Here is a 27,137-nt window from a genome sequence, read left to right as displayed (position 1 = left end):
AAGGTTATTAGTAACCTTGACAAGAGTGGCTATGGTGAATAGTGAGGGTATGAACCTGAATAGAGTGTGTTTAAGAAAAATGGGAGCAAGGACTTGAAGACAGTGAGCACAGACAACTTTTCAAGTTGTTTTTGCTTCAAAGGCAGGCAAGGAAATTGGACGGTAGCCAGCAGGAGAAGTGGTACCAAGAGAACATGAAAGAAATATCAGAATGTTTGATGTTGACAGGAATAATCCAGTGAAGAGTAAAAGCTGGCACTATAGCAAAGCTGAGGAGAACGGCTTATGAATGAGATGAGCAGGCGAGAAGGGTGGAGATCGTCCACCTGAACGGAGAAACTGGTTTTAGACAGGACCCAGGCTAGTTTGTCTTGGGAGCTCAAGGGAACACAGAATCTGTGGTTGCAATGTTGACTATAGTGGGCCATGTCCAAATAACAATAATGATAATCAGCCAGATCAATTCTATTGCCTCTTAGGGACTGGAAGGGAAGACTTCCTAAAGAGGAAGGAAATCACCCTGAACCATAATTATCTGTAAAAGACAGCATAAACCAATTATGTGTTTTAAACTAAAAATGACAGAATTATTTTTGACATATTCTTGGCTTTTGCTGAACATGAATGGGGACTTCAGAAAATTATTAAATCCGTTATAAAATACAAAGGAAGTTACAGAACATAAAGGAATATGTGAGTTGCAGGGCGCGAATTTCAACCCCAGGACATATTCTTTTTCCTAATCTTCTTCATTAGTCATTTTATCTGCTGACTGCACCTTAAATCAGCAATCCTGAAATATATTTAATAGGGCAACAGTAAAGAATACAAATAATTATATCTAAAACCACTGAGTATACTGGAGTGCTAAATGTTATATGTGAATAATAGATCCATTCTCATTTAACCAGCACAGATATCTGCTGAAGGAACACTATTATTAATACTCCTTTTTCAAAGATTAGGAAGTTATGAGAAGTTATATAACTTGCCCAGCAAATATAAGTGGCAGAGCTAGAATTCAAGCCTAGTTCCTTGCTATCAAGCCCCAGCAAAAACCCATATGATACTTTCAGTTACCACTCCAAGAAGTCATCCCAAGAACAAGGATAAACTTTAAATTGTTTAAATATATTAAAAAAAAACATAAAAATACTGCTCTCTTGAATAAGTAAAATATTTCTACTTCTACCCAAATGTAGCAGATGGATAAGACAAGTCCTTCTATGTTATTTCTGAGACACAGTGAGAACCATGGTCTGTCCTCTGGGACGTCATCATATACCAACATTACTTTTATAACAGAAGGAGAAATAGAAAGAAGGCTGAAGTTAGCTTAAGACACCAAAATGGTTCTCACACATTACCATATTTGCCTGAATTAGACACCGTCAGAAATAACCTTAAGTTGATATACTATACATTTCCAATAGTCCCTGCTACCATCACATTTTTATTAATTTCATTTTCACTGAATAAACAGACTATTTTTAAGCCCAACATCAAAAATGTATAATAAACCACACCCTGGAATACAGCTTCGATCTGCAATACCTACACCCTGAGGCTGCCTGCCTCCAAAACAGCTAACATTTGTCACTGCACCGAACATGCCCTGCTATTCCATTCACCGGCCTTTATTCCTGCTATTCCCTTTGCCTGGAAGTTCTCCACCTACCTCCTCCAGTAGTGGCTGTAGTAAGTGCTCTGCCCAAATTCCCCAGTGCCTAAGTGTTGGCTACTAACAGTTCTGAGCTAACCCTGGATGTTATGTCCTCCTGCCCAAAGGTGATGGGAGTAGATTAAAAGAGACAAGAGACCTATCAACCAAGTTAAATGTGTCGGAGCTTATCTGGAGCTTGAATTAAACAAACTGTAATTTTTTAAAAGTTATACCTTTTAAAAATAACTGGATATCTGAACACTAGATATCTGATGATGTAGAGGAATTATTGTTAATTTTTAGGTATAATAATGATGTTGTTGTTTGTATAAATGTATTTATGGATAATATAGTATACTGGATTTTCCTTAAAATAACACAGATTGGGGATAAGGTGGAATGCAGAGGAAACAAGTTTGGCCATGAGCTGGTAATGCGGAAGGTGGGTCATGGGGACATGAAGGTTCACTACATCACGTTCTCTATTTGTGTTTAGTTCCCATGATAAGGTTAAAGAGAGAGAGACAAAGGGAGAAACCCATGAAAGGGAAGGAGGAAGTTGAGCATATAAAAGGAATGATAATCAGAGCCTACAGTATTTTCACTTAAATGCTCAAACATTATCTGAAAAAAAATATTGAAATTAATACATATTAGAATAAAATGTAGTGAAGACATTAAATTTGTTTTGAAATAAAGTAAATTGCAATTTAGTGAAGTGAATGGATACTGTTCCATGCAGTCATTATGCAGGTAGGTAAAGCAAACCGAATTCCACCTCAAGGGCATGACTCCTGAAATAAGTTTAGACTTTTATGATTCTGCAGGTTAATACAAAATTGCTAATACTTGTTGAAAGCTGTGCTTTACCTGCATGATCTCAAACTAGTTCTCTTAAAAATCCAGTTTCATCATTATTCACATTTTAGTGATGATGAAACTAAGACTAGTAGGAGACCCCAACCTGGATTCACACCCAGGCCAGCTGACTCCAAAGCATAAGCACTAAGCCCCTTCTTCCAAAGCAGTGCTCTGCGGAATTGGGCATCATCAATACCGGTATGCCTTGCCATAGAGTTAACAAAGGGGGCCCCCAAATAGTGGGAGGTGCTTGAAGCACCTGACAATAAAATGCGGGGCTGACTCACCAGTGGGATCACTGGGATGGCTCTGCATTAGCTGTGCACTTCTCCAGGATTCTCATGAGCCATGAAATGCATCACAAGATTGGTTTGTATTCAAGTTGTGTCTTTCCTAGGTGATAAACTTAACATTCATAATCTAGACCCTTTTGTAACATAATGAACAAACAAGGAACCATTTTTTTAGACTCTCATGGAAAATACAAGAAAATTTAAAAGTATAAACTAAGAAGTTTTGAGAATAGAAATTATAGGTATTAGTTAAACCCACAATCTCAAAATTTCCTTTCATAGGACAGAGCTTAGATTAAATATATATGTAAGTAGAAAGGAGGATGGTAAAGAATTGAAAACTAAACTACCATGGTCAAACTCATTTTCAGATAACAGCATGCAAAAACAATTTATCTGGATTACTAAAGAAAGGAAACAAGATTCAGAAGTTGTAAGAATAATCTCTTCTTCAACTCTGCATCTGTAAGGGGAAAAAAAAAACACCTTTCTTCCAAGTCACCACCAGCCTTCCCCAAGTCTGCAACCACATGGCTGTGTTTTAGGCTGGGTGGAGCAGAGAGTAAATAAACACAGTTTCTATTTTTAGCATCCTTTTCCTGGCCACTCTGAAATTTCCTAGTCACTAATTATTGCCTGTTCTCTTTCAAAATAGATTTTTATTCAAAGAACTCATAGAAAGCTCAGAATCAGGAAGAGACAGACCTTTAAGTTCTTACATAAAGTTAATATATTTCAGAAAATAATTTATTACATAAAAATATTACATAAAGCCACAAAATAAACTAGAAAGGACACTTCAAATATTTTTTCATTGCAAATATACCCAAAAGAGTAAATCTTCTCAAACTCTGTATTCATTTCTGATGTTAATACAGTAAAACTTTAAAAACACAAATTTGATTCAAATTTTGGGAAAGAACATCTTTGCAAAAAATTAACAATATGATAAATAAATCTAAACTGAACATAGCAGTTTCATGTTAATTAAAGAAAAATCTTCAAAGTTTAAATTCATGGTATGCTTAATGACCTCTCTCAATTTAACTCAAAAATAATGGACTGGAAATACTAAGAACATACTCAATTTCATATTCCACATCTTCCTCATTTTAGATAGAAAATTAGGGGATGATCTGCACACAACAGGGCCAACTTACCCACTGGGCAAGCTTATCTGGACTTTGAATTAAACAAACTGTTATTTTATTTATTTATTTGTTTGAGATAGAGTCTCACTATGTTGCCCTCGGTAGATTGCTGTGGTGTCACAGCTCACAGCAACCTCCAACTCTGGGCTTAAGCGATTCTCTTGCCTCAGCCTCCCAAGTAGCTGAGACTACAGGCGCCCAGCTATACCTTTTAAGAATAATTGGATATTTGAACACTGACTGGATTATTTGATGACAGGGAGAAATTATTCTTAATTTTTAGGAATACAATGATACTGTAATTTGTATGGCATCTGGGATTGTCTTTAAAATAACACAGATTGGGAATAAGCGGGTAAGAGCGCAGAGGAAACAAGATTAGCCATGAGCTGATAACTGCTGAAGGTGGACACGGTGTGTAAAGCCCATGATATTTTTAAGGGCACATGAAAATGTTTTAATCACAAGGAAAAAATAAAGGACAGTTAGGTCGAATAAAATGTCCTAATATATAATATTAATAGATTTGACTTTACACCAACACAATCATAAAATCTAATTTGTATATATTTATTTTTTAACGGAGGAAGAAACTCACAAAGAGAAAATGGCCTAGATTCATGAGAGTCAGAATGTAGCCCTGCTACATATAAAGTCCCTCCTATCCCAAAGGCCTCTCTAGGTGGATCTGGTTTATTCTTGCCAAAGCAGAAGATGGTTAGTGGTGTCTTGGTGCACATGAATAGGTACAGGCACCCATCAACACCCACTCCCCCATTTCCAGGGCCCCTTCCTCCTTCTCAACTCTCTCCCTGCAGGTTCCCCCAAAGAAAGGGGAAGCTAGGGGGAAAGAACCAACAGCCTCCCTGTGCTGTTGCTGTTCTGAGGAGGTATAAACAGTAAGCTACAGCTGCTGCAACAGCAGAATCTTGCTCTGAATCAACTGGTGATTTGTTTGATTTCAGATCCCTTTGAAAAATCTAAAGAAAACTTAGCAGAAACACATGCACATAAAAAGTTTTTCAAACAATTAAATGTTGTTTTTTTTTGGTTCACAATTAATTTCATCATTGGAAATTCATTTCTTTTACATAGAAAAATTTAAATAATTTTGTAAATAATTATACTTTTTGACATTACTTTAAATGCAAAAATCACCTGGCTGCTCCCCCCCAATTAAATTTAAATCGTGCAGATAAAACAGGAAGTGCTCTCTATGCGAAAAGAAAATTTCCAACAGAAGGATGTTACTTTGGTTTGATACAGAGGTAGAAACTAGGGCCTGGTGTTTGATAGTTCAATCAGCTTTGACTTCTGTGTTTGTGTTAATGATGAAAGAAAAGGCATATAGTACCAAATGGGGAATCACAGACCACTCTGTCAGGCTTGGACAGCATGTGTAAAGAAGTATAAAAATCCCCCAAACCTCTTCAGATTACATTCACTTTCATCACTCCCTGTGCAGAAACACATGCACATAAAAAGTTTTTCAAACAATTAAATGTTTTTCAAACAATTAAATTGTTTTTCAAACAATTAAATGCTGTGCCCACACACCTTGGGGCCTTCAGTGGCAAGGATAGCACCTCTGATGCTGTCTCTGTCATGAAGGAGAGGATTCAGTCTGCATGCCAATGGGAAGCTGCCAGAAGCAAAATAACCGTCAAAGATGTTCTGCAGTTTTTCCTAGCATCTATGGGCTTCTGCTTGCGAAGAGGCTGCCAGAGATATACCACTCCTAACTTTGGCCAGCATATGTACTTGGTATCTACTTGGTATCTGCTTCAGGACGGCAGCTTGGCAAAAACACTTCTAGTTTTTCAGGAGCATCCATCATGGGGATGGCAAAGCCTTGAACTAAAAGACCTCACTTATAGGGCCAGAGAACCACCAAACAAGCCTACCCACCAGGTAACTCCTCCCTGCACAGTTTTTCCTGTTACAAAACACACATGTACATTCTCAGCCCACTCCCCACACACACATATATACTAATACACCCAACACTTGTCCTTAAAAAACAAGTACACCTCAGTGTTAACAAAATGAATTCCATAGCCTACTCCTTTTTTTTGTGGGGGGGACACCTGTGCAGGCTGTTAATGCATCAAATGTTATTCAGGATTACTGGCCAGTAGGCTTGATAAAACTCAGCAAAGACTTAGAAGAGAGAAGTTCCCACAGCACATGTGATTTTTTTTTTTTTTTCACCAAAACAGCAAAGCTAGAGTAGCTGCCCAACAATCAGGTGGGAACCTCTCCTTCCTAGGCCCAAAGTTTTCTTACCATCAAAGTTCTACAGTTCAAAGATATCATCCATAGCCACTTGCACTTTCCAGAAGAGATCACAAAAGAGGAATCTTTTGATGGTCCTCACATGCATATAACAGATAAAAACCACCAAACGGCTATAATGAAGAATGCCAAGGGACTTACCCAGATGCAGGCTGAAGGGACCTGTTCTGGCAAAATTTGCTTAGGAATATTAGAAGAAATGTCAGCAACACGAAGTAAGTAGGATGCCATGTTAGAGAATAAGCTCCTCTGAATCTTTTCTTCTAGACTCAGCCACAAAACCAACTGACCATTTCCCAGAACTAAAGCTTCACAAGGTCTTTCCCACCAGGTGGTTTTTCCCACTTGGCTGTAATCTTCCTGAACCTTTGGGGCTCTGTCCTCTCACACATTGAGTATCCGCTGCTGGGCACACCAGAACCTGCACTGAATCCACACTTTTATTGGCAAGAACCCTGCTTGCTGTTAAACCAAAATGGGGGTTTTTGTGTTTCATTATATCCAGCAATGAAAGTAAAATTAAAAAGCAAGCGCTCCAATGTATTTGTTTTCTTAGCATTTTTTCAACATATGAAGAGACAGAGAACTGTGATCCTACAGCAGGACAGGCAGGCTTTATCAAAGGGAAACTCAACTAGCTGCATAATATAACACCCACTGGCAACTTGCAGACCACATGTATGCCACTGCATCCCACCCAATACACACCTGTAGCAAAAATGCCTTAGTAATATCTTTGGCATAAAACTAATTTTTTTTCACAAAAATAAATTTCAAAGTAACAGCAAAGAAATCAATGGGGGAAAAATTGTGAATCATGGATCCCAGGATAAGACCTCATGCCCCAGGCTAAGGATGATTAAACGCAAACTGAATCCTTGCAAGAAAATAAATTCTTCCTACGAATACTCTTTTTCAAAATACTTAAAAATTGTCCCTCACTGGCATATTAATATGCCCCTCTCTAACTTATAACAGCTTCCCTATAAAAAACAAATGTTTCTGGATCAGAACTCAACTAAATTTTGCTTTGTAATTTCAAGTGAATCAATGTATAACAAAGGATGATTAAGAGACTCAAAGATCAGTGACAGCTGGCTTACTTGCATGATTCCTTCTAAACCATTTTAGACTAAAAATTAGAAAGAGTTACACTTAAGAGTTAAATAATTTTAATTCAACTCAGTCCACGTTTTTGTTATAGAAATCATACATATATTTGATTTTAACAGCAGTATATCACAAACTGATCATTTCTCTTTTAAAAAGTAAACGCATGCATTTATCTTGTAAGAAAAAAAAAAGAGCATGCTATAATTTCTTAAGCTTGACACCTTTTAAAAAATAAATACTGTCTCTTTCATCTAGACTGATTCAATGGCCATAAAGAAAGAAGAATGGATGGTGGTAATGTTTGCCAAACTAAATAAATATAGAAAAGGACCAGAGAGAAGGGTGGGAGCAACATAAGAAAGGGAATGTTGTATTTGAATATGTCCAGGAGATGCACCAAAGGGGATCTGGGGCACACAGAAGCATCAGAGGGCAAATGTGTGCTGGAAACATCCCTGTGAGAGTCAGTGAGTCCATGGTTGGTTGCAGCTCTGACTGTAGAAAGGCTGTCCAGGATGAGGGATGGCATGAGAAAAGCAGGCCCATTAGCTGTGTGGTGTAGAGACGCAATAACCTTCCCACGTAGGAATACGTGGGAGAGTGAACAGAAGGAAAGAAAATGGAGAAGGAGATCCCAGACACTCTTTCAAGACACAGCGGAGAAAGGGCCGAGGAGAGTTCAGAAGGTAGCTGAAGAGGGTGCTGAGAGGGTGGCGGGGAAGACTCCTGCTACATGTCTTGTTTTCTAAAACTCTTGAGTAACAGCAAACAGAGAAGGTCCAGGTACAGAAAGGGCAGTATAGGATTTGCGTAGGCACTGCCCAAGTCATGGATGTCCTCTCTGCAAAGTTCCCCGCACAGTGCACAGACAGTCTGTGACCTTGGCTTCATTAGCACCAGTCCTGCCCTGCGTCACATGGTATGTAAAAAGGACCACCCACCATGAGGCCCCCACATTCTGAAGAGTCTTTAGTGTCCCAGGGTACTGCCTTCCACATAACTCCTGAAAGCAACAGGTGGCTTCCAGAATGGCCAGGGGAGATAGTGTTGCTTTCTTGGAACAAACAAACCTGACTTGCTAAGTAAATTTAGCACATAAATATAATTGTTTTTACTTCAAGGCCAAACAGATGCTCTACCTTATCAAAATAAGCAGTAAAGCAGTGAATTTTTCTAGTAATAGTGAGCCAGTGACACATGACCAAGGCATTAAAGTTCAGTTCCTTCCACAGTAGAAAAACAACTCTTCAGTTTCTCAGCCAACCAGCTAACTACTCAAGTGGGTTCTGCCCCAAGATTACCTGTTGATGATTCTGGGTTTCTATTTTTGTGTCTTGTTAATCAAGCAGGTGAGGAATGAAGTATGACCTTCCCAATGCATACATATAAAACATGAGAAAGTACCAGGGTAGTATGGAAAGTGACCAGGAGGAGACAGAGTCCAAAAACTAAACTTGCTATTATTTGATGTGACCTCATGTAATTTTGTACACATGGGCCTCAACTTTTTCACCTAGAAAATGCAGTCACTGATAATGTCCAGTACACAGGATCACTGGCAGGGTACATTAAGAATGAGCTGATGTTAAAAATGGCTTGTAGAGATGAAAGAGCTATGAAAATGTTAAGTGCTGTTAGCATACAAATGAACTGTCCCGGAACTTTTGCTTATGTAGTATTGTTACTACTATTTTATATTTTCACACCATCTTGCTTCAGGAGTTTTAAGCATCTTTTAAACATTAGGGTAATTATCCTAATGAAATGAGCAAATCTTTACGCACCTTTTATTTCAATGTACTGTATAGGCAAAACAGTAAGATAATAAAGAGTTTAACCCATTTTCTTAAAAGCCAAAATTCATTCCAGATGTAAAATTCAGATCTTCTTTCTTTTGAATTTGACATTCTCTATGAGGAAACAAGGTATAATTTGTCGTTTCATCAATTAAAATTTTTTTCTTTTCAATTACACTGAAAATACTAAACACACAGAAATAATTGTTGTTTAAGTTGTTTTTTGGCTTTAACAGACTTCCTGAATTATTCTCTGAATTTTTACCTCTGTCAAGAAAAAAAAAAAAGGTTTATTTATTTATTTTTTTTTTTTTTAGCGTCACGGTCATCACTACCTTCAATACCAGAATCTTTCCAGATTCTTAAGGTTAGAGTGACCGAAACAATCCTGCTAACCCACCAGAGTTCCCATGATGGAAACTAAGAAAAATTATTAAGAGTGGGTGGGAGAGGGTAAGCTGGAGGGAGGGTAGGGCCTGCAGTTAAATGTATTTTAAATTTTACATTTAAAAATATAAGTAAACCAAAGCCAGGGTGAGCCAAAAAAAAAAAATATAAAGCCAAAACATGATTTTTTTTTTTTTTTTTTTTATTGTTGGGGATTCATTGAGGGTACAATAACCCAGGTTACACTGATGGGACTGCAAACTAGTATAACCTTTCTGGAAGGAAGTATGAAGAAACCTCAAAGCACTCAAGCTAGACTTCCCATTTGATCCTGCAATCCCATTACTGGGCATCTACCCAGAAGGAAAAAAATCCTTTTATCATAAGGACACTTGTACTAGACTGTTTATGGCAGCTCAATTTACAATCGCCAAAATGTGGAAACAGCCTAAATGCCCACCAACCCAGGAATGGATTAACAAGCTGTGGTATATGTATACCATGGAATACTATTCAGCTATTAAAAAAAATGGAGACTTTACATCCTTCGTATTAACCTGGATGGAAGTGGAAAACATTATTCTTAGTAAAGCATCACAAGAATGGAGAAGCATGAATCCTATGTACTCAATTTTGATATGAGGACAATTAAGGTTATGGAGGGGGAAGCAGAAAGAGGGATGGAGGGAGGGGGTGGGGCCTTGGAGTGTGTCAAAACATGATTTTTAAATAAAGTAGGGGAAGCAAGGAGTACTGAAAACAGCATTTCAAATTATGGATGATAAAGAGACAGCAAAAGCTTAAATGTGACCTTTATTATAGGACAGAACCACTTTTCAAGGTGTTTTTTGTAGGGGGAGAGTGGGTATTGGATTTGTTAGCAACCTTTCAGGAACAGCACAGATCTTTCTCAGGTTACAGAATCAAATCAACAATAAAATAGTAGTCACTGAATTATTCAGAAAAAAACAGATCTGTCTGGGTTTAACTTACTAAAGTCATACACAAAGTACTTGCCCACCATGCCCAAAAGACATACAAGAAACCTAGCAGACAACATTTCAAGGACCTTTTACAACAAAAAGAAGACAGAGCAAAGTCCTCTTGACATATTTGGCCCTTCAACCAAGCAGAGGTGCCCAACCCTAATCAGAGCCCCTGACTCTCCACAGGCCAGCTCCCATCTAGCATGCAGGTCTCTGGGTTGAACCTCTACATAGAAATTCAGGAAATTCAGCCTCTCTGCCTACTCAATGTTCTTTTGTTGCTGTTTTTTGTTCCAGCTATTTGTTGACCCCAGTGATCTGTTCTGTTCAAATACAGCAGAAAAGACTAAGGCTAGACTAACAGTCTTCTCTACATATGAAACCAGCGCTCTCATCATGAAGACAGATGCTTAACTGTTCCTCTTACTCTTGAGTTACTCTTAACTGTTCCTCTTACTCTTGAGAACTCCACCCCCATGCCAGGCTAACCTGTCTGCTGCTGTTGTTTCCACAGTGGCCGCAGGTCCATGACATATTTGGGGCCCCTGCAGCCATGGTATGAAAGACATTCCCAGAACAGCAAAAGGTACAGGGCACTCCCAGGAAAGCTTACTATACCTTCCCTGGATCCTCTGCTCTTCTCTCCACCACCTTTAGAACACAGCCTCTTGACATGTGCACCCTGGTGTGCCACTAGTGGGTGACAGGCCTGCCATGGTGTGCATCCCTGCAACCCCCACTCTTACATCTGCCACCCCTGCTACAGCTGGGTGGGGCTTCTACCCTAAGCAATCACCTCAGTTTGGCTACAGAATAAATATCATTTTCTATGTGTGGCCTGGAGTGGGAAAGACTGGAAGCACCATTTTGAAGTATAATTAATGGGTCCAAAACCCCCAGGGGTTTTCAGGAATAGGGGCCTGAGAGTTGCCATATTTTTTATCTGAGCACAGGAGCTTCATCACACCTGTTATTCTGGAGCTATTGTCTCAGCTATCTTCCTCCTTGTTTTGCCCTGCTGCAGAGGTCAGGGCTGCTGCCAGAGAAAGCACACTTCTCTCCGACTTCTCCTTAAGGAGCCCAGCAGAGAACTCACTATGGGTCCCATTTCTCTTCCTTTGTTTCAATCTCTTGCTTCTAAATCCCTCGTGGTAGCATTCATAAATGGCAGCTGTTCTGTAGGACAAAAGGGTTCTTTAACTATTTAGAAATATTTTTCAATAATACTTTCTTCCCCAACAATGAAGATGAGTAAGAAGATCTGGCTAATGCTGTAGGAAAAGAAACTTCTCTTGTTCTTTGCTTGGCAAATATAAATTACTGAATACAGAATTTGCGTTGGAAGACTGTAGACTCTCTTGTCCCAAAGAATGTTAAAGTCCATTTCTACTCAGAAATAAGTAAATAAAACTGCCTATTAAAGGTATACGTATTAACAAGGGGGTCACAACTTGAAAAAGCACTTTGCTGCTGCCACTGTGAGTGTCTCTCTGGCCTCTAGACAGGGGTCTCCAAGGATTTGCCCTTCCCTCAAACCACTTCTCTTGTTGCCTACTCAAGACAAATGAGGGATAAAAGCTCCTCTGTTAGAAGATTCATCCACGTTAATTTGAAAGAGGAAAAAAGTTGACCTAAAAGAATAGATAGGAATAATGACGACCTCTTAGAACAGCTGAGTTGAGGAAGAAAAGAGTCCACACCATATAACTAAGGCTATGAATATGTAACAATTAAAATGTTCATGTTACTGCCTTGCAGCCAATAAAATATATTTTATAGTTGCTTCAGGAGTTCAAAGTTCATTCCTTACATGCAAGGTGAGAGGAAAATGCCACAGCATTCAGAAAGTATATGTTTACCCAAAGGTCATGACATGCCAGCCCAGCCCGTCAGCCCACCATAATGAGGGGCACTGGGGCATCATTAGATTAGCTCTCTTCCTCCCACCATAAATCACCCTACGCACACACACCTGTCTGGCAAAGGTTTATTTATAACCTTGTGTGAGTAAACAGCACTTTTACCATACTTGTTTTAACAAAGATTGAAATATCTAACCATCTCTCTCTAGAATAGTCCCTGTCAAATAGTCCCATGCCTCTGTCAAATTTGTTCTTTCTAAAAGCCATTCCTCTCAGGATGTTCTTCCTTCATGCTGCAGATGCCACAGTGCACAAACACCTTCTCTCTTGTGAGGGATGAACAGACGAAAGCCAAGGCACAGGCTTAGAAATAGTGGTTGCACAGTTTTGATTAGTCTAGGTAGATTAAGGCTCTGAATAATCAACCCAGGGCCTTTTGGTAACTGAATAACATAACTTTTACCTCTACATAGATCAAAAATATATTCTTATGGAACAATGATTAGCACACTGGGCAGACCGCTGTTTCTACATACAAAATATACAAAATCTGTTTCTCCAACATAGAATAAGGAATTGTTCCCCTTCATTGATATTTTGGTACTTTATGTTAATAATATATCCCCTCAAGAAAAAGGGAGGAAAAGGAGACAAAACACCATATATTCAGATGAGTCATTTAAGATACACTGGGATTATCTGGACTCTAAAACATACTAATACATAGGCCCCACAGCACTCCAATTACATCAGAACCTCTAGGGGCTTCCTAAAGCACCCTAGGAAATTTTTAAGGGGTATCTGGGGTTAAGAACAGTTGTGAAACCTTTCTCATGTCTTGGCTTCTTGACTTCCCTGCTTTGCTCGTTTAGATGTAAGAGAACAAATAGCTCCCAGAATCCTGCAGGTTATAGTTCATGATGCCATGGCTGGTAAAGTGTAGGGGGTAGGGTTAAACTTTAAGCTGCCTTAGTACAGTTTTTCCTTTGATAAATTGAGCTGCCCTTATTAGATGAAGTAGGATAAGCGTTCAGTAAAGCTAAAACATCCTGCTGACCACCTGAGGTCCTAGGTATATTGCTATTCAGTGGTGATCAAACAATTCTTGATTTTGTCCATATACCTGGATAACTGGATTTGATTTGTTAACTGCTTTTGAGACCAAAACCTCCATCTAGAAAACAATTATTCAAAGAATGGGTGCTCCACAAATGAGTGGTTCTCAAAGGTTCTGTATGACCAGCATACTCTGGGATACTAACCTTTCTAGCGCATCTTTTGTATTCACCTGGATGGAGTTGAAACACATTGTTCTTAGTAAAGTATCACAAGAATGGAGAAGTAAGTGTCCAGTGTATTCAATACTAATATGAAGCCAATATATAAGTGGCTACATGCACACAGGAAAGAAAAACACAAGTATATACAAGTGAGAGGGGAGGGGGGAGAGGAAAAGGGAAGGAGGGAGGATGATTGGCAAGTTTTCACTTAATGCGCACAATGTAGGGGTGTACGGCACACTCCCCGGGTGAAGGGCTCCACTACAACTTGAACTTTACCTTAGAAACAAAAACACTGTAATCTAACATTTGTACTCTCATGTTCATCTGAAATAAGAAAAAAAATCATAAAAACTTCAAGCAATCACAACTATAGCCTAAGAAGACTGCAATGACCAACACACTCTTCACTTCCATGTCAACTTTCCACCTAGGCCAGCTAATGGTATGTGCTTGGTATATTCCAGGAAAGATCCAGGCTTCAGGCTCTCCCAAAAAGTTGCCCTCTCTATCCACTCTCCACTCATCCACTCTCCATATCATTGCTCAGCTCCTCTAGCAGGTCTCACCACATACAAGCCTCCACTGCAGCAAGAACACGTTTCACATGATCCACGGACAGAAGCCAACAGGAAAAGCCTCCACCCTAAATAGTACCTAGGGAATAAGTTTCTGAATTCGATTAATATTTATAATTTAACTGTTTAAGTCAGCCTAATTCACTGAAGTACGATATACCTTCAGAAAAAAAAAATGCTAAGTGTATAGCTTAAGAGATTTTTTACCACATCACTGGCACCCAGAAGGCCCCTTGGCTCCCCTCTCAGACATTATTAGCCCCAAATGTAACCACTATTCTGACTTCTATCACCCCAAATTAGTTTATCTGCTTTTGAACTTTAAATAAATGGAACAAAAAATGTCTATCCTTTCGTGCCTGGTTTCTTTCCCTTAACATTGTGCTTAAGAGACAAGGTGGCCTGTATAGTAGCCACCTGCTCTTTTTCTTATTCCATGTATAATATGCTATTTTGTAAGATGGGCACTTAGATTGCTGTTTCCAGTTTGGGGCTGTTACAGTTAATTTCTATTGGAAATATATCTAGTAAGAACAATAGTAAGGTAGACACATAATGATAGACGAGTAGACTGAAGTAACAAGACTCCAGAAACAGACTCGCAGATATATAGTCACTTTATTCACCAGTGCAATGGAGCAAAAAATTATACTTTCAAATAAATGGCGCTAAGTTAATCACTTGGATACTTATAAAGAAAACCTTTGGTGGTGCCTATGGCTCAGTGGGTGGGGTGCCAGCCACATACACTAAGGCTGGCCAGTTCTAACCCAGCCTGGGCCAGCTAAAGTAGCAATGACAATTGCAACAACAACAATAAAAAATATATCCCGGCGTTGTGGCAGGTACCTGTAGTCCCAGCTACCTGGGAGGCTGAGGCAAGAGACTCGCGTAAGCCCAAGAGTTTGAGGTTACTGTGAGCTGTGACGCCATGGCACTACACCCAGGGCAACAGCTTGAGACACTGTCTCAAAAAAAAAAAAAAAAAAGAAAGAAAATCTTGACTCCTAACTCACACCATAAACAAAAATATAAATCCAGATAGACTATAGATCTAAATATGAAAAATAAAACAATAAAGGTTAAATAAATATCTTTATAGTCTTAAGTAAAGATATCTGAAACAATGCATAAAAATAACAACCACAAATTAAATAACTGATAAACTGGACTTCTCTAAATTTTTTTTTTTTTTTTTTTTAAGAAACAGAATATTATTTTGTCGTCCTCAGTAGAGTGCCGTAGGGTCACAGCTCACAGCAACCTCTAGCTCTTGGGCTTAGGTGATTTTCTTGCCTCAGCCTCCTGAGTAGCTGGGACTACAGGTGCCCGCCACAACACCTGGCTATTTTTCGTTGCTAGAGCCGGGTTTGAACCTGCCACCCTTGGTACATGGGGCTGGCACCCTACTCACTGAGCCACAGGCACCACCAATTCTCTAAAATTAAGAATTGTTATTCATTAAAAGACGCCCTGTAAGACAGTGAAAAGCTAACTCACATACTAGGAGAAGACCTTTTCAATATGTATCACACAAGTTCTACATATCCATTTAAAAACAATTAAAACACCCTAATTTTTTAAATGGGCAAAAGACTTGAACAGGCATTTTCATAAAAGAGAATATCCAAATGTCCAAGAAACATGAAAAGGTGCTCAACATCGTTAGTCATCAGGGAAATTTAGTCAAAAAGCCACAGGAAGGTACCATTACATAACCACCACAAGGTTTACAATCAAAAGACAAGAAAACAAAGAAATACTGACAATACCAATGTGAGCATTCAGAGCAACAAGAATTATACACCCTGTTAAGTGTATAAATTGGTTTAACCGGTTAGGAAAACCACTTGATAGTTGCTACTAAAGAAGAACATACACATATCCTATGACAGCAATTTTACTTCTAATTTTAGCAATTACTTTAAATGTTTAGAAAATTATTTATGGAAATATACATAAGCCAGGAGAAGCCTTGAAAGAGCACTCTTTCAAATAATCATCAAGTACCCTAAAGAAATACATCATTAAAACTGGTATTTCAGGGGCCACACCTATGATGCATCTTAGAATGGGTACAGGTGAAATTTACTAAATGCAGAATACAAATGTCTACATACAATAACTAAGAAAATGCCATGAAGGCTATGTTGAACAGTTTGATGAGAATATTTCAGATTGTATATGAAACCAGCACATTGTACCCCTTGGTTGCACTAATGTACACAGCTATGATTTAACAATAATAAAAAAAAAAAACTGGCATTTCATCAGCAATTCTATTAGCTCCAATATGAAAATATCTGAATAATTCTATTGGCATTGAATATAAATTATTAGTATGAATTAAAAGAAATAAGAATGTAAGCAACTTACTTTATTTCCTTTAAGAATAAATGTGAAACCATATTAACAATTTGAAAAATTACATCTATTATACCTAGAGGATGTCAGAGCTTAGAAAGGAGATAGAAAATAAAAAGTAGCAGAAAACCATATGGAGAGAGTCATATGGCTTATGATTCTAATGGTAGCTGCAAATCAGGTCACTCATCCCTCTACGGCCACACTAATTGGTCAAAAGCAACAGAGGCTTCACGAGCAATATTCATTAAAAAAAGCAGCCTATCCCTTCCTAGGCATTTTCAATTCAGATAACAGACACCTGCTACCCATCAGTCTCTCACAAGTCCACTGTTGTCAACCCAGCACTACATTATTTGGTTTGCGCTTAGTTGTTACTATTTAAAAACAGAGTCTTCAGAGTATATGCTTGCACAAGTAAAGCATATGTACACATGCAGCTATCTACAGCAAAAAACAAATTCGCAAAAATAGCTGTTTGAAAGACCACATCTTGTTCTATTAATATCCACATGCTGCAGTATTACATAACAATTTTTTCCAATTCTGTTATGCTAATATGCAAATAAATGAATTCAACCATAGCTAGGAGCTAAATGTACTAATCAGTATGGCCTTGTGTAACTCTAACTACAAAAGAATTTTATATGATCTCTTTCTGTTCTGAAAATCCCATGATTCTCCATTATTAATCACTTTTAAACCCATCTACTTGGTTTCTGGAATGTTAAAATCTGCAATATCAACATCAGTAATTTTAGCACTCTCCATGAAGATACCTATTGATTTCATAGTAATGTATTGAGAGTATTACTGTACTCTATGAAATTCTATAATTATTTGACAGTTTCAAAACAATAACAGGGATAGATACTGTCAGAAACTACCCACCTTAAAAAAATGTTACTAATTGTTACCTACTTTACCTTAAGGTATATAACTATAAATTTATATTTAAAAAAAAAAGAAGAAGAAGAAACAAAAATGGAAAATAAGCCCCCTAAAAAGATTTCTAATCCATCAAAGGAGCACAGAGAGGAAAAGGACGAACTCCCAGGTTGTGGACCAGACAGAGCCCAGAAGCATAGTGGACAGGGCTATGGCCATGGCTTCATGTTGATTAGTACACATGGGTTGCATCCCAAGCTTCAGTTACAAAAAGCCAAACTTTTCCAATTAAAAATCAGGTGTCTATTTTAGGACTGGTAGAACTGCCAAAATTAAGGAGCCAGAATGGCTTGGGCAAGTAGGAGGAAAAAGGGAAAGCCAAAGTCACTCAGAGGATGGAGTGGGAGAGCATGATGGAACAGTTAAAAGCGTGGGCTTTCAAGACAGTCGAGCTTAATCTGCATGCTGGCTTTGCCTCTTATGAGCTCTGCAACCTTGCTTGAAAATTCCCAAACTTTGTGGAATGGGTTTCCTTGTCTATAAAGAGAATGATGATGTCTCCTTGCAGGTTCTGTTGAGAGTTGCATGAGACAGTGCATACAAACGATGTCTCAGTATCTCCTGCACCCAACCTTTGCAATGCAACCAAGGGCAGAATTTCTAACATTATATGACAACATATGCTGAAGGATTAAAGATTCCACTCCTACAACCATGTCTATTAATACTCTAGATTCTTTATGTATCTTCTTTTTTATTAATTTTACAGAATTCCTAATGAGTAACTTTTGACTAACCAATATTACTGACAATAAACACTTAAGTTCGTTCCTTAAAAATAAAAATTGAGCAAAAACTGTAGATATCACTTAAAGAAACCAAATGGCAGAAAAGAGATTAAATGCCTTAATAAAAAATAACACTCTCTTACTATGCTTTTTAAATTCTGATAGCGAAACAAAATCAAAAGAAATTTTCAAAGGTCTGTTCTTATTCCAGGGGCAGAAAAGAGACAGATCATTTATATTAACATCTTACATAACAATTCTAGAACCAATCAAATTCCTGGCTTCAACTTTAAATAAAGGCATTTCTTTCCCTTTGTTTTCAAAATCATGTACATAAAGTAAATTTCTTCTTTGAAGCACACAGCCCACTAAGTTTTATATTCCAGTCAAAACCAGCTGGAGCTAAGTCTAAATAACACCTTTATCAAACTCCTAAGTTCTGTCATTCCTGTCCACTTACTCATCCATTCACACATTTATTCAACACATACATACATGCTTTCCACAAGACACTTGTCTAGATGTTTGCATAAACCCAGGGTGAATAAGATGCAGTTGCCTATGAAGCAGAAGAGAATGGAGAGAGTGGCAGAGAAATAATTTGTCTAATCAGGAGGTGACAAACTTAAGGAAGACCTTAAAAGAAAAGGAAAGCATGCCAAGCTAAAAAAAGAGGTAAAATAAAGGCTACGTTTAGGCAGAGAGGGCAATTTTATGGGGCTCTAACATAGGCTGTAAGGGAGTTGGTAAGAAGAAGATTTTGAGTAGGGTGACCAATTAATTGTCATCCAAACTGGAACAAAGAATGTAAATCTGGATTGTCCTAGGCAAATCAATACATATGGGTGCTTGGCATGATGAAATTAGTATTCAACACCTTCTGATCACATAGCTGGGGCTATTTACATATGTACACAGTTGTACTGAGGTATCAGATTTAGAAAGGCACCAATACAAATCATTCTTAAGAGCATCTATGGAACATGTTCTGAGAAATTTCTCTAGGCACAGTCTGCTTATTTCAAAAGACAAAACTTCCACAATGGGCATGGCAGGGTGAGTGACATCCAACTCAAAGGGAGTTAAAGGAGTCTGCTCATCTCAGTATAAAATCTAAATCAATAGAAACTAAAAATCAGAAAAATATACTAGGTAAGGCTTACTAAGTGCTTCAGTGCCACACACTGCTCACACATAATCTCATTTAATCTGCAAAAGGACATTATGAGAGGGGATTTTAGAGATGGCACAATAAGACATACAAACTTCAGTATCTTGCCCAAGTCCATACAGAAAGTAAGTGGGGGAGCCAGAATCTAATCCAAACACCTAACTCCATACTCTCTGTTCTTCCTATCACGATTCTCCCTCCTGAGTAGACCAGACATGTAACATGTGGCCTGGGTGCACCCCAGCTGAGATTATTAGTTAGAATACTTTTTACCTAATTATCCCTACCCTGTGCTGGTGGCCAGAGGGCCTTGCCACCTGCTCTGCTCTCTTACTCTGGAATGGGCAGGTGCCACATATCCTGCCAGCAGGCTGGACCGTTCTCATAATTGTTGCTGAAGCTCCATGCAATTAGTTACATATTTTAGGTACTCTAAAGCTATGGAATTAATCTGACATAAAGATAATAGGCATGACTGAAACTTCCCTGGTGGCTCCATGCCTAGTTGAGTTTGCATCACAACTGACACTGGTGTTAAGCACAACCCTCCCAGATTCACTTTTAATATCAGCAGAAAAAGCTAGTCAGGCAGGTAACAAACATGCAGTTTCAGATCCTGCATGGTGTAGTGGCCACTGGTAAAAATATCTGAATCCCACTGATTTTGGACAAAAAAGGTAGTTTAAGGAATCCAGAGGTCGGGGAGATGGTAAATAATGGCATCCAAAACTTAGTATTAATAAGGAATACAGCATCTATCTATTCTTGAACATCTAGGTACAAAGTCTGAAGAAAAACTGTGAATGCTCCTGCTTCATTTACATCTGCATTTAGGCTGTACAGTATTGTCCTGTTTTGTTAAATATCGAGGCATGGATAACTTCAGTCTAGTTTAGATGCCTTGCAGAGCACACAGAACTCTAAAAGGAAGTGAACATATCCTGGGAGAGAGCATTTTAAGAAAATAACTTAAGTGGCTGATATCAGCAATTAATGAAGAATTTCCTGTCAGCTGCCTATTTGGATTTGGTGAAAAACAATGCAAATCAAATAAAACTATTTGGGAGAGAGGTTGGAAAAGAGGGAAAGAAAGGCAAAAGGGAGCAGGTAATTTTTAGGGTATGAAAATTAATACATTCTGATTATCTTTGAAAAGTGAACTCTGAATTGAGACAAAAGCAACCATGTTCTCTCTTTCAATAGCTATCTTGTATGGTCTAAAATGCATTAGTTCAAAGTAAAGTGGAAAGTTGCTGATTGGCCATTAGATTTTTCTGACCTAAATGATCCAGGCTGCCTATCTATCCAGACAAATTCACTCTGTAATCCAATTACTGTCTGTTTAATATTTATGATATACCCACAGGTTTGCTAGGCATGCAATTATCTTTGTTCCCCTCCCATTCAAAAAAAATTCTCAAATGCAAAGTTTTATCCTTTAAGATCTAATTCCAAAATGGTTATTGTGTGCTTGTTATCTGTGCAAAATTGTTAAATCCAAGCCAGCTTTTGCCTGCAAAGAGCCTAGTTTATTTAAACAGGGACCAACATTATATATTAATACATGTAAGTTTTTATTATTTTTGTTTAAATGTTTATTAACAGTTGTGAAAAGCCTGCTTTCTCCATGTTAGACAGCTAAGCATGAAGACATAAGCACATATTTTATTTTAGTATAAAGATAGTAAAAGTGTTTCTCTTATACAAGATACTATGATAATGACCTTAGCGTTAAGAAAAATAAAGGCTGTCCCCCAGACCACTGATCCCTGTGAAGCTGAAAGCCCTGGTCAAGCAGCCACAACAGGTGACTAAACAGCTGCCTGACTATATTATCTGTCAACTTCTTATGCCAGCAGAAACAGAGATCTTTTTCTCCCTCCAACATCTCCTGCATTTAAAGGGGAAAATCAAATCCAGTGTTCCAAAGCATCAATGCTACCTCAATTAGATCACAAATTTGAACTGCCACTGTAATTTGAGGGGCAGTAGAGTACAGCCTTACCCAAGGTACAGCCACAACGAGCTCCAGCACCTGCGCCAAGGGTTTAACCTCTCTGAACTCTGATATCCTCCAGTCTCTGTGGTTGGTGCAGGACCAAGTCAGAGAATTCTGGTAAGCACTGTTCACGTGTTTTGCACATAATGAGTGTTTAATAAACAGTAGCTACTGTTGGTGTTTCTAAACACCAAAATAATGCAATGCTTGTGTTTCATACTTATTGAAAAAGGACACAAGATCAACAGTTGCCATGGTGGGAGGGTGAGGGAAAGGAGAAGACTACAAAACTACCTGCTGAAACTTTTTTGCAGTGATGGAAATGCTCTGTATCTTGCTTACGGTGGTGACTGTGTAACTGTATGTGTTTGTCAAAGCTCTTAGAATTGGATACCAACAAGAGTGAATTTTACTGTATGCAAATCATCAACCAAAGTATTTAACCAGTTCTGATTAAAATAAACCACTAAACTAACAGACATTTTAACTTCATTTATTTCTAAAATTAAAAAGAAATCTAAGGCCTAAAAAGCTACTTCATATTTTTAGACAAGCTCTTGAATTCAAGGATTGAGCTATTTGTAAAAAATGGATGCCATCTGAACAATTAACCAAATTAACTATTTCAAAATAAAACGTAGATTGTATTGAATAGTGTGATGAGATGAATTGTGGAAAGAGAAAATGAAAGTAATATTTTCATTTACTAGATTACTTAAGATAACAAACATAATAGCTTCTTCCCTAAAAATCCATTAATGAGCCTTTGTAAATAATCTCAAAAATATGTCATCATTTTCAATAAGCTAAAGAAAAGCATCAAATTCTGGTGTTTATTTCCATGATTTATTTATAACGTTAAGGTATTTGTAAAAGGTTCTACAAGGCTGGTTACCCTGAATTTTCATCAACACTATTAACACAACCAAGGAGCTCTTTTGGTATATATCTATGTATATATTTTGGCAGAAAATGTAATTTTAAAACAATTTCTTACTCAACACCATATTTACAAACAGATAGAATACTAAAGAAATTATTTTAAATGAGAAATATAATTCAGGTCAGCCTACATTGTACTTCTGCATTAAGTACATTGTAGGCTGTACATTCCGCACTTAGCATAATCTCCTTTCTTTGCCCACCATATATTACATTTAGGTCATTATTTCTCCTGACTTAGGGATCCCCACGTTACAGAGATGTCAACCCTATAATGAAGATAAAAATCCACCTCTACTCACAGACCACCTGACTGCATACATCCTTATATTAAGCAAACAAACAAACAAGAAAAAAGGAAACCAAGGAAAGATGTCACTATTGCTTTTTTTCACTTGGGCTTTTGCTTAAGCTTTTTATTCTTTTTTAACAAAAATGAAATATAATTTCTGCCATTCCTGTGACAATAATATCTGTGCAATATTCATTGCTTTATGAAATTTGATGTTAAAGTAAAAAAACTCTTTTTCCATTGTCTTGATGCTGAAAGTTATGTCTTTAGAAAATACACTAAATTTCTAAAATCTTGATGCTTCAAGGCATCAGTTCAAAAGGAAACATACCAAGTAGTTACCTGTTTAAATATAGTATTCTCTATTTCCTATATCCCAGACTTGATCAATTTTCAATATTACTTCCATAATTTTTAAGAGTGCTTAAGAAAATCCCAAGTTCTGGGCAGCGCCTGTGGCTCAGTGAGTAGAATGCCAGCCCCATACACCAAGGGTGGTTCGAACCCGGCTCCAGCCAAACTGCAATAAAAAATAGGTGGGCGTTATGTGGTAGGTGCCTGTAGTCCCAGCTGCTCTGGAAGCTGAGGCAAGAGAATCGCCTAAGCCCAAGAGCTGGAGGTTGCTGTGAGCTATGACGCCATAGCACTCTACTGAGGGCGACATTATGAGACTCTGTCTCAAAAAAACAAACAAACAAAAAAAAAAACGAAAAGAAAATGCAAGTTCAAAATGGGCAAGAAAACGTAGTGTTAAGCCATCTTAAGACCTTCAAGATAATGAACAAGAATAGTAGACTGGTAAATCCAAAACCACCTGTTTTAGAAATTAACAGAACTCAAAACATGTACTTCCTCCATTCATTCAGTAACAGGTTTATCTAGCCTCTGCTATGCTCCTGGCATTTTGTATCTAGGCATACAATGGTGAACAAGAAGCCAGTTTCCTTCATCAGGAAAAAGAAAGATGAAAGTATCTTTAAAATTTATAGAATTCGATATAAGTGTCAAAGTCATTTCTAAAACCAGTGATTGCTGAACAATTACCATTTTTCCATGCACTTCTAGTAAAGCCATCAATGAAGAAATCTAGCGACAAGTTAGTAATTCCATATATCAAAAATATTGACAAATCATCCTTCTTCCTTATCTCTCATAAATGGTAAATTAAAAAAAGATTCTGTTGTAATTCAGTAAGTTACACTATAAATCCCCACTATGAATCCCACTACGAACACTAATAAAGTTTGATTTTTTTTTTTTTTGAGGGCAAAGATAAGCCCTCAAAACAATGGATAAAAAGAGATTAAACTCAGGCTGGCTGGTATCTTCTCAGGAATTTTCATCTCAAATTTCATTAACAACACAATGCAAAATCACCACAAATATTTGGTGGCAAATAAAACAGAAAAGTCACATAACTGTCGATAGAATTGATTAGCATGCACAGTGGAAAGCAACTTCCAAAGAAACATAGCTACAGAGTAGAAGAAAATGTCACTAAAAGCTAAGTCTGCAGCAAAGTTTAACTCTAAATTTGTGCAGTAGGTAGTTAATACACTTGATCCCTAAGCCCTTCAATTGTGCCCTTGCCCAGACAAAAACTGTGCAAACAGATGACAAAGCGAAATGCAGTTTCACAACTGCCTCTTACTTAGAGTAGCAAGGTGATATATTTCACTAGATTACTGCATAAGTTGATAACACCATCAGACATTTTCACAGTACTTGGAAGACTTTTGCAGGTCCAATTAAATTTCAAATATCACCAGTGCCAACCTTCTTTACTGTGACATGTTCTGCCCTCTCTCCCACCAGTTATCAATCACAGGAAGGGTGGGTGCAGCCTGTCAACGTGCTTTGCTGCTCACTGTCCTGACAACCCCTTAATTTTCAGAAAGCCACATTTTCATATTTGCTCTATACTTGAGCAAGCTGAATGAGCTAGTCTTGCCCTAAGGCTCTGCTCCTCTAAGTTCATCAACTTTTTTTTTTTTCACTTCATGTCATAAGAAATATTTTTACATCGTGGACTAAACACTAGAATGAAACCACCACAAACACAAGAGTTCCTAATATTACTTTTTGAGTTTAAAACGCACCAAACAATCACTGGCTTTCTCCTGCTACCTAACACCGTGCAAAAGATACCACAACCAAACCAAAAGAACTTCCACAAAACTGGAGGCCTGGCCACTGCATTAAGGAAAAGATTAAACCGTATGGAACTGTAATCTCTCCGAGCTTTTGAGCCTAAGAAAGCGGAAATCTGCATTTATGTTCAGAAACCTACTCACTCCATTTCTCCTTGTGACTGAATGACCGGAGACCATACGCCCTCAAAGTGTAACCATTTGCAAAAAGTAACCAGCCATACACAGATAAGAAGAAACCTATTAAATAATCTCTGTTCATCGCCTGGGATTTTTCGAAAACTATTTTCACATAATCCCCTTTTAAAAAAATACACTAGAAACCTTACAGAGTGTCTGTTACCAGACTAAGCTCCCACAGAAGAGCATGCCCACCAGGCAGGTACAAGGCCCTAATTCCAGATCAATCCTGGAAGAGGTGACAGCCCCAAGTTCAACTGGCGATGTCTGAACACAGCTCCTTCTGCGCATCAGGAATCACCCTTTCCATTCCTTCCAAATACCATTTGCACCCAATCCCTGCTCAACCACCACAAGCACCCTGCACCAGTGGTTCCTGTTAACAGTGGGCTCCCCTTCAACCCCTCCTTCCACCATCACTTCCTCCAGGAGGAAGCAGACCCCAAGGACGCCTGGGGTGGGCGATTTGCGCCCCTCTCACACCTACCTTGATGATGCTGCTCCGGCGGGGCAGACCGCCAGGCTTGCTCTCCCGGGGGAGGGGACAGACGGCCGGGCTGGGGGTCGGGGCGAGCGCCACACTCCGGGGTCCCCTGGCGGGGCTGACCCGGGCTTCGTCCCCGGACACGCCGAGGCTGCAGTCTCCGTTGGAAACCCCGCCGCTGTCATAGCGCGCCCGCCCGTGGCCAAGGCGACCTCCCCCGCCGCCGCCGCCTTCGCTGGCTCCGGCTTTCAGGACGCCCTTGGCGCCGAGGGCCGGGCCCGGGGATGTGGGCAGGGCCCCGCCGGCGGCGCCCCCCCGGCCGCACTCCGCCATGGGCGCCCCGCGACCCGCCTGCACAAAGCCGCGTCCCCGCGTCCCCGCGTCCCCGCCGCCGCCTCGGGCCGCCGCGCGCGGCCCCTCCTCCTCTCCTCCTCCCGCCGCCGCCGCCTCGGCCGCTTCTTCCGCTTTTTTTTTTTTTTTTTTTAATTTAGATGTGATGTTTGTTTCGGGCTTGCCTTGCGCACGGTCAAAGTCGTGGCGGCAGAATTATCGGAAGATTCCTGCAGGAGAAAGAAGAGAGATAAGTCAGCTCGGGCGCCGGCGGAGCCCGGCTACTGGCACCTGGGGAAGGAAAACACGCCTCGACACACGCGCCGCTGCGGGCGCCAAAAATAACCCGCGCGGGCCGGGCGCCCACCCCGGGCAAGCCGGCGCCCACCCGAGGTAACGGGGCGCCCACGTCAGGGGCTCTGGACGCTCTCTCCCAGAGCTCCGGACGACCATCCCGGGGGTCGGAGCACCCACCACGCGGGAAAAGGGCGAGGGGAAGCGAGCGGCGCCCCGACGCTCTCTGGCCACGCGGAGGCGCCTCCGAGGGTCTCGCGGCTCCAGGCGGGCGGAGAGTGACGCCCGGGTCTCCCCGGACCCTCATTCCCCGGAGGCCGCCTCGTGCGGAGCCCTGTCACGTCCCCCACGGGGCCCCTGCTGAGGCCCGCGGCGCCGGGAGGAAGCGCACGGTGGGCAGGGAGGCACGGCCCTGACAGTCGCCGTGCGGCCCCGGGGCAGCCAGACCCACCCACCCCCGCCCGCAGCTGTCTCCTCCCGAGCTCGGCGCTGCCCCCTATAGGCGGCAGGGACCCTTCCGCCCCCTGACCCGCCGGGGCTCCCGCTCCAGGGTGCTGCCGTCGCGGCTGCAGTCACCGAGGGCGAATCACTGGGCCGCTGGGACTTCTCTGCCGAGTGGACGGCGACCGGCGGCGGCCGCAGGTCTTGCATAAGCCCAGCTACCCCAGAGCTGCCGCAGCTGCCAATCACCGCCCGGAGCCCCGAGGGGCACCCCTGCGCTGGCCGCCTTGCCCGGATGGAGAGTCCTGGGGCTAGCAGAGATCGCTACGTCTCACTCCTGCACCCCTCCCGGCGCGCGGAACTCGGTCGCCTCCCTCCCAGGTCGGGAAAAGGCCATGCGGACGCTCCCCGCTGGGCTTCACCAGTGGTCAGACCTATCTGACATACTGAAACCAACGCTGTTCCCTTGGGCTTCTAAACTGTGAATTGATTCAACTAGTTGCAAGGATGCTGGGGCAGGGGTGAGGTGAGAGGAGAGCAGTGGCAGGC

General features: G+C 40.1%; 1 protein-coding gene across 1 annotated transcript in view; it reads right to left on the bottom strand.

Annotated features, from left to right (window-relative positions):
- The window catches only part of PLCL2 (phospholipase C like 2), a 204,567-nt gene extending 177,748 nt beyond the window's left edge, over positions 1-26,819 (bottom strand). The window contains exons 1-2 of the mRNA XM_053600157.1: positions 26,328-26,819; positions 25,527-26,083 (exon numbers count right to left, since the gene is read on the bottom strand). Coding sequence (XP_053456132.1) covers positions 25,527-25,856 — 330 coding nt within the window. The 5' untranslated portion in view covers positions 25,857-26,083; positions 26,328-26,819. The remainder of the gene's footprint in view (positions 1-25,526; positions 26,084-26,327) is intronic.
- Positions 26,820-27,137: the final 318 nt, after the last annotated feature.

Source organism: Nycticebus coucang, chromosome 8 (assembly GCF_027406575.1).
Source record: "Nycticebus coucang isolate mNycCou1 chromosome 8, mNycCou1.pri, whole genome shotgun sequence".
In the NCBI taxonomy this organism is placed as follows: domain Eukaryota; kingdom Metazoa; phylum Chordata; class Mammalia; order Primates; family Lorisidae; genus Nycticebus; species Nycticebus coucang.
This window is presented reverse-complemented; position numbering and strand designations above follow the sequence as displayed.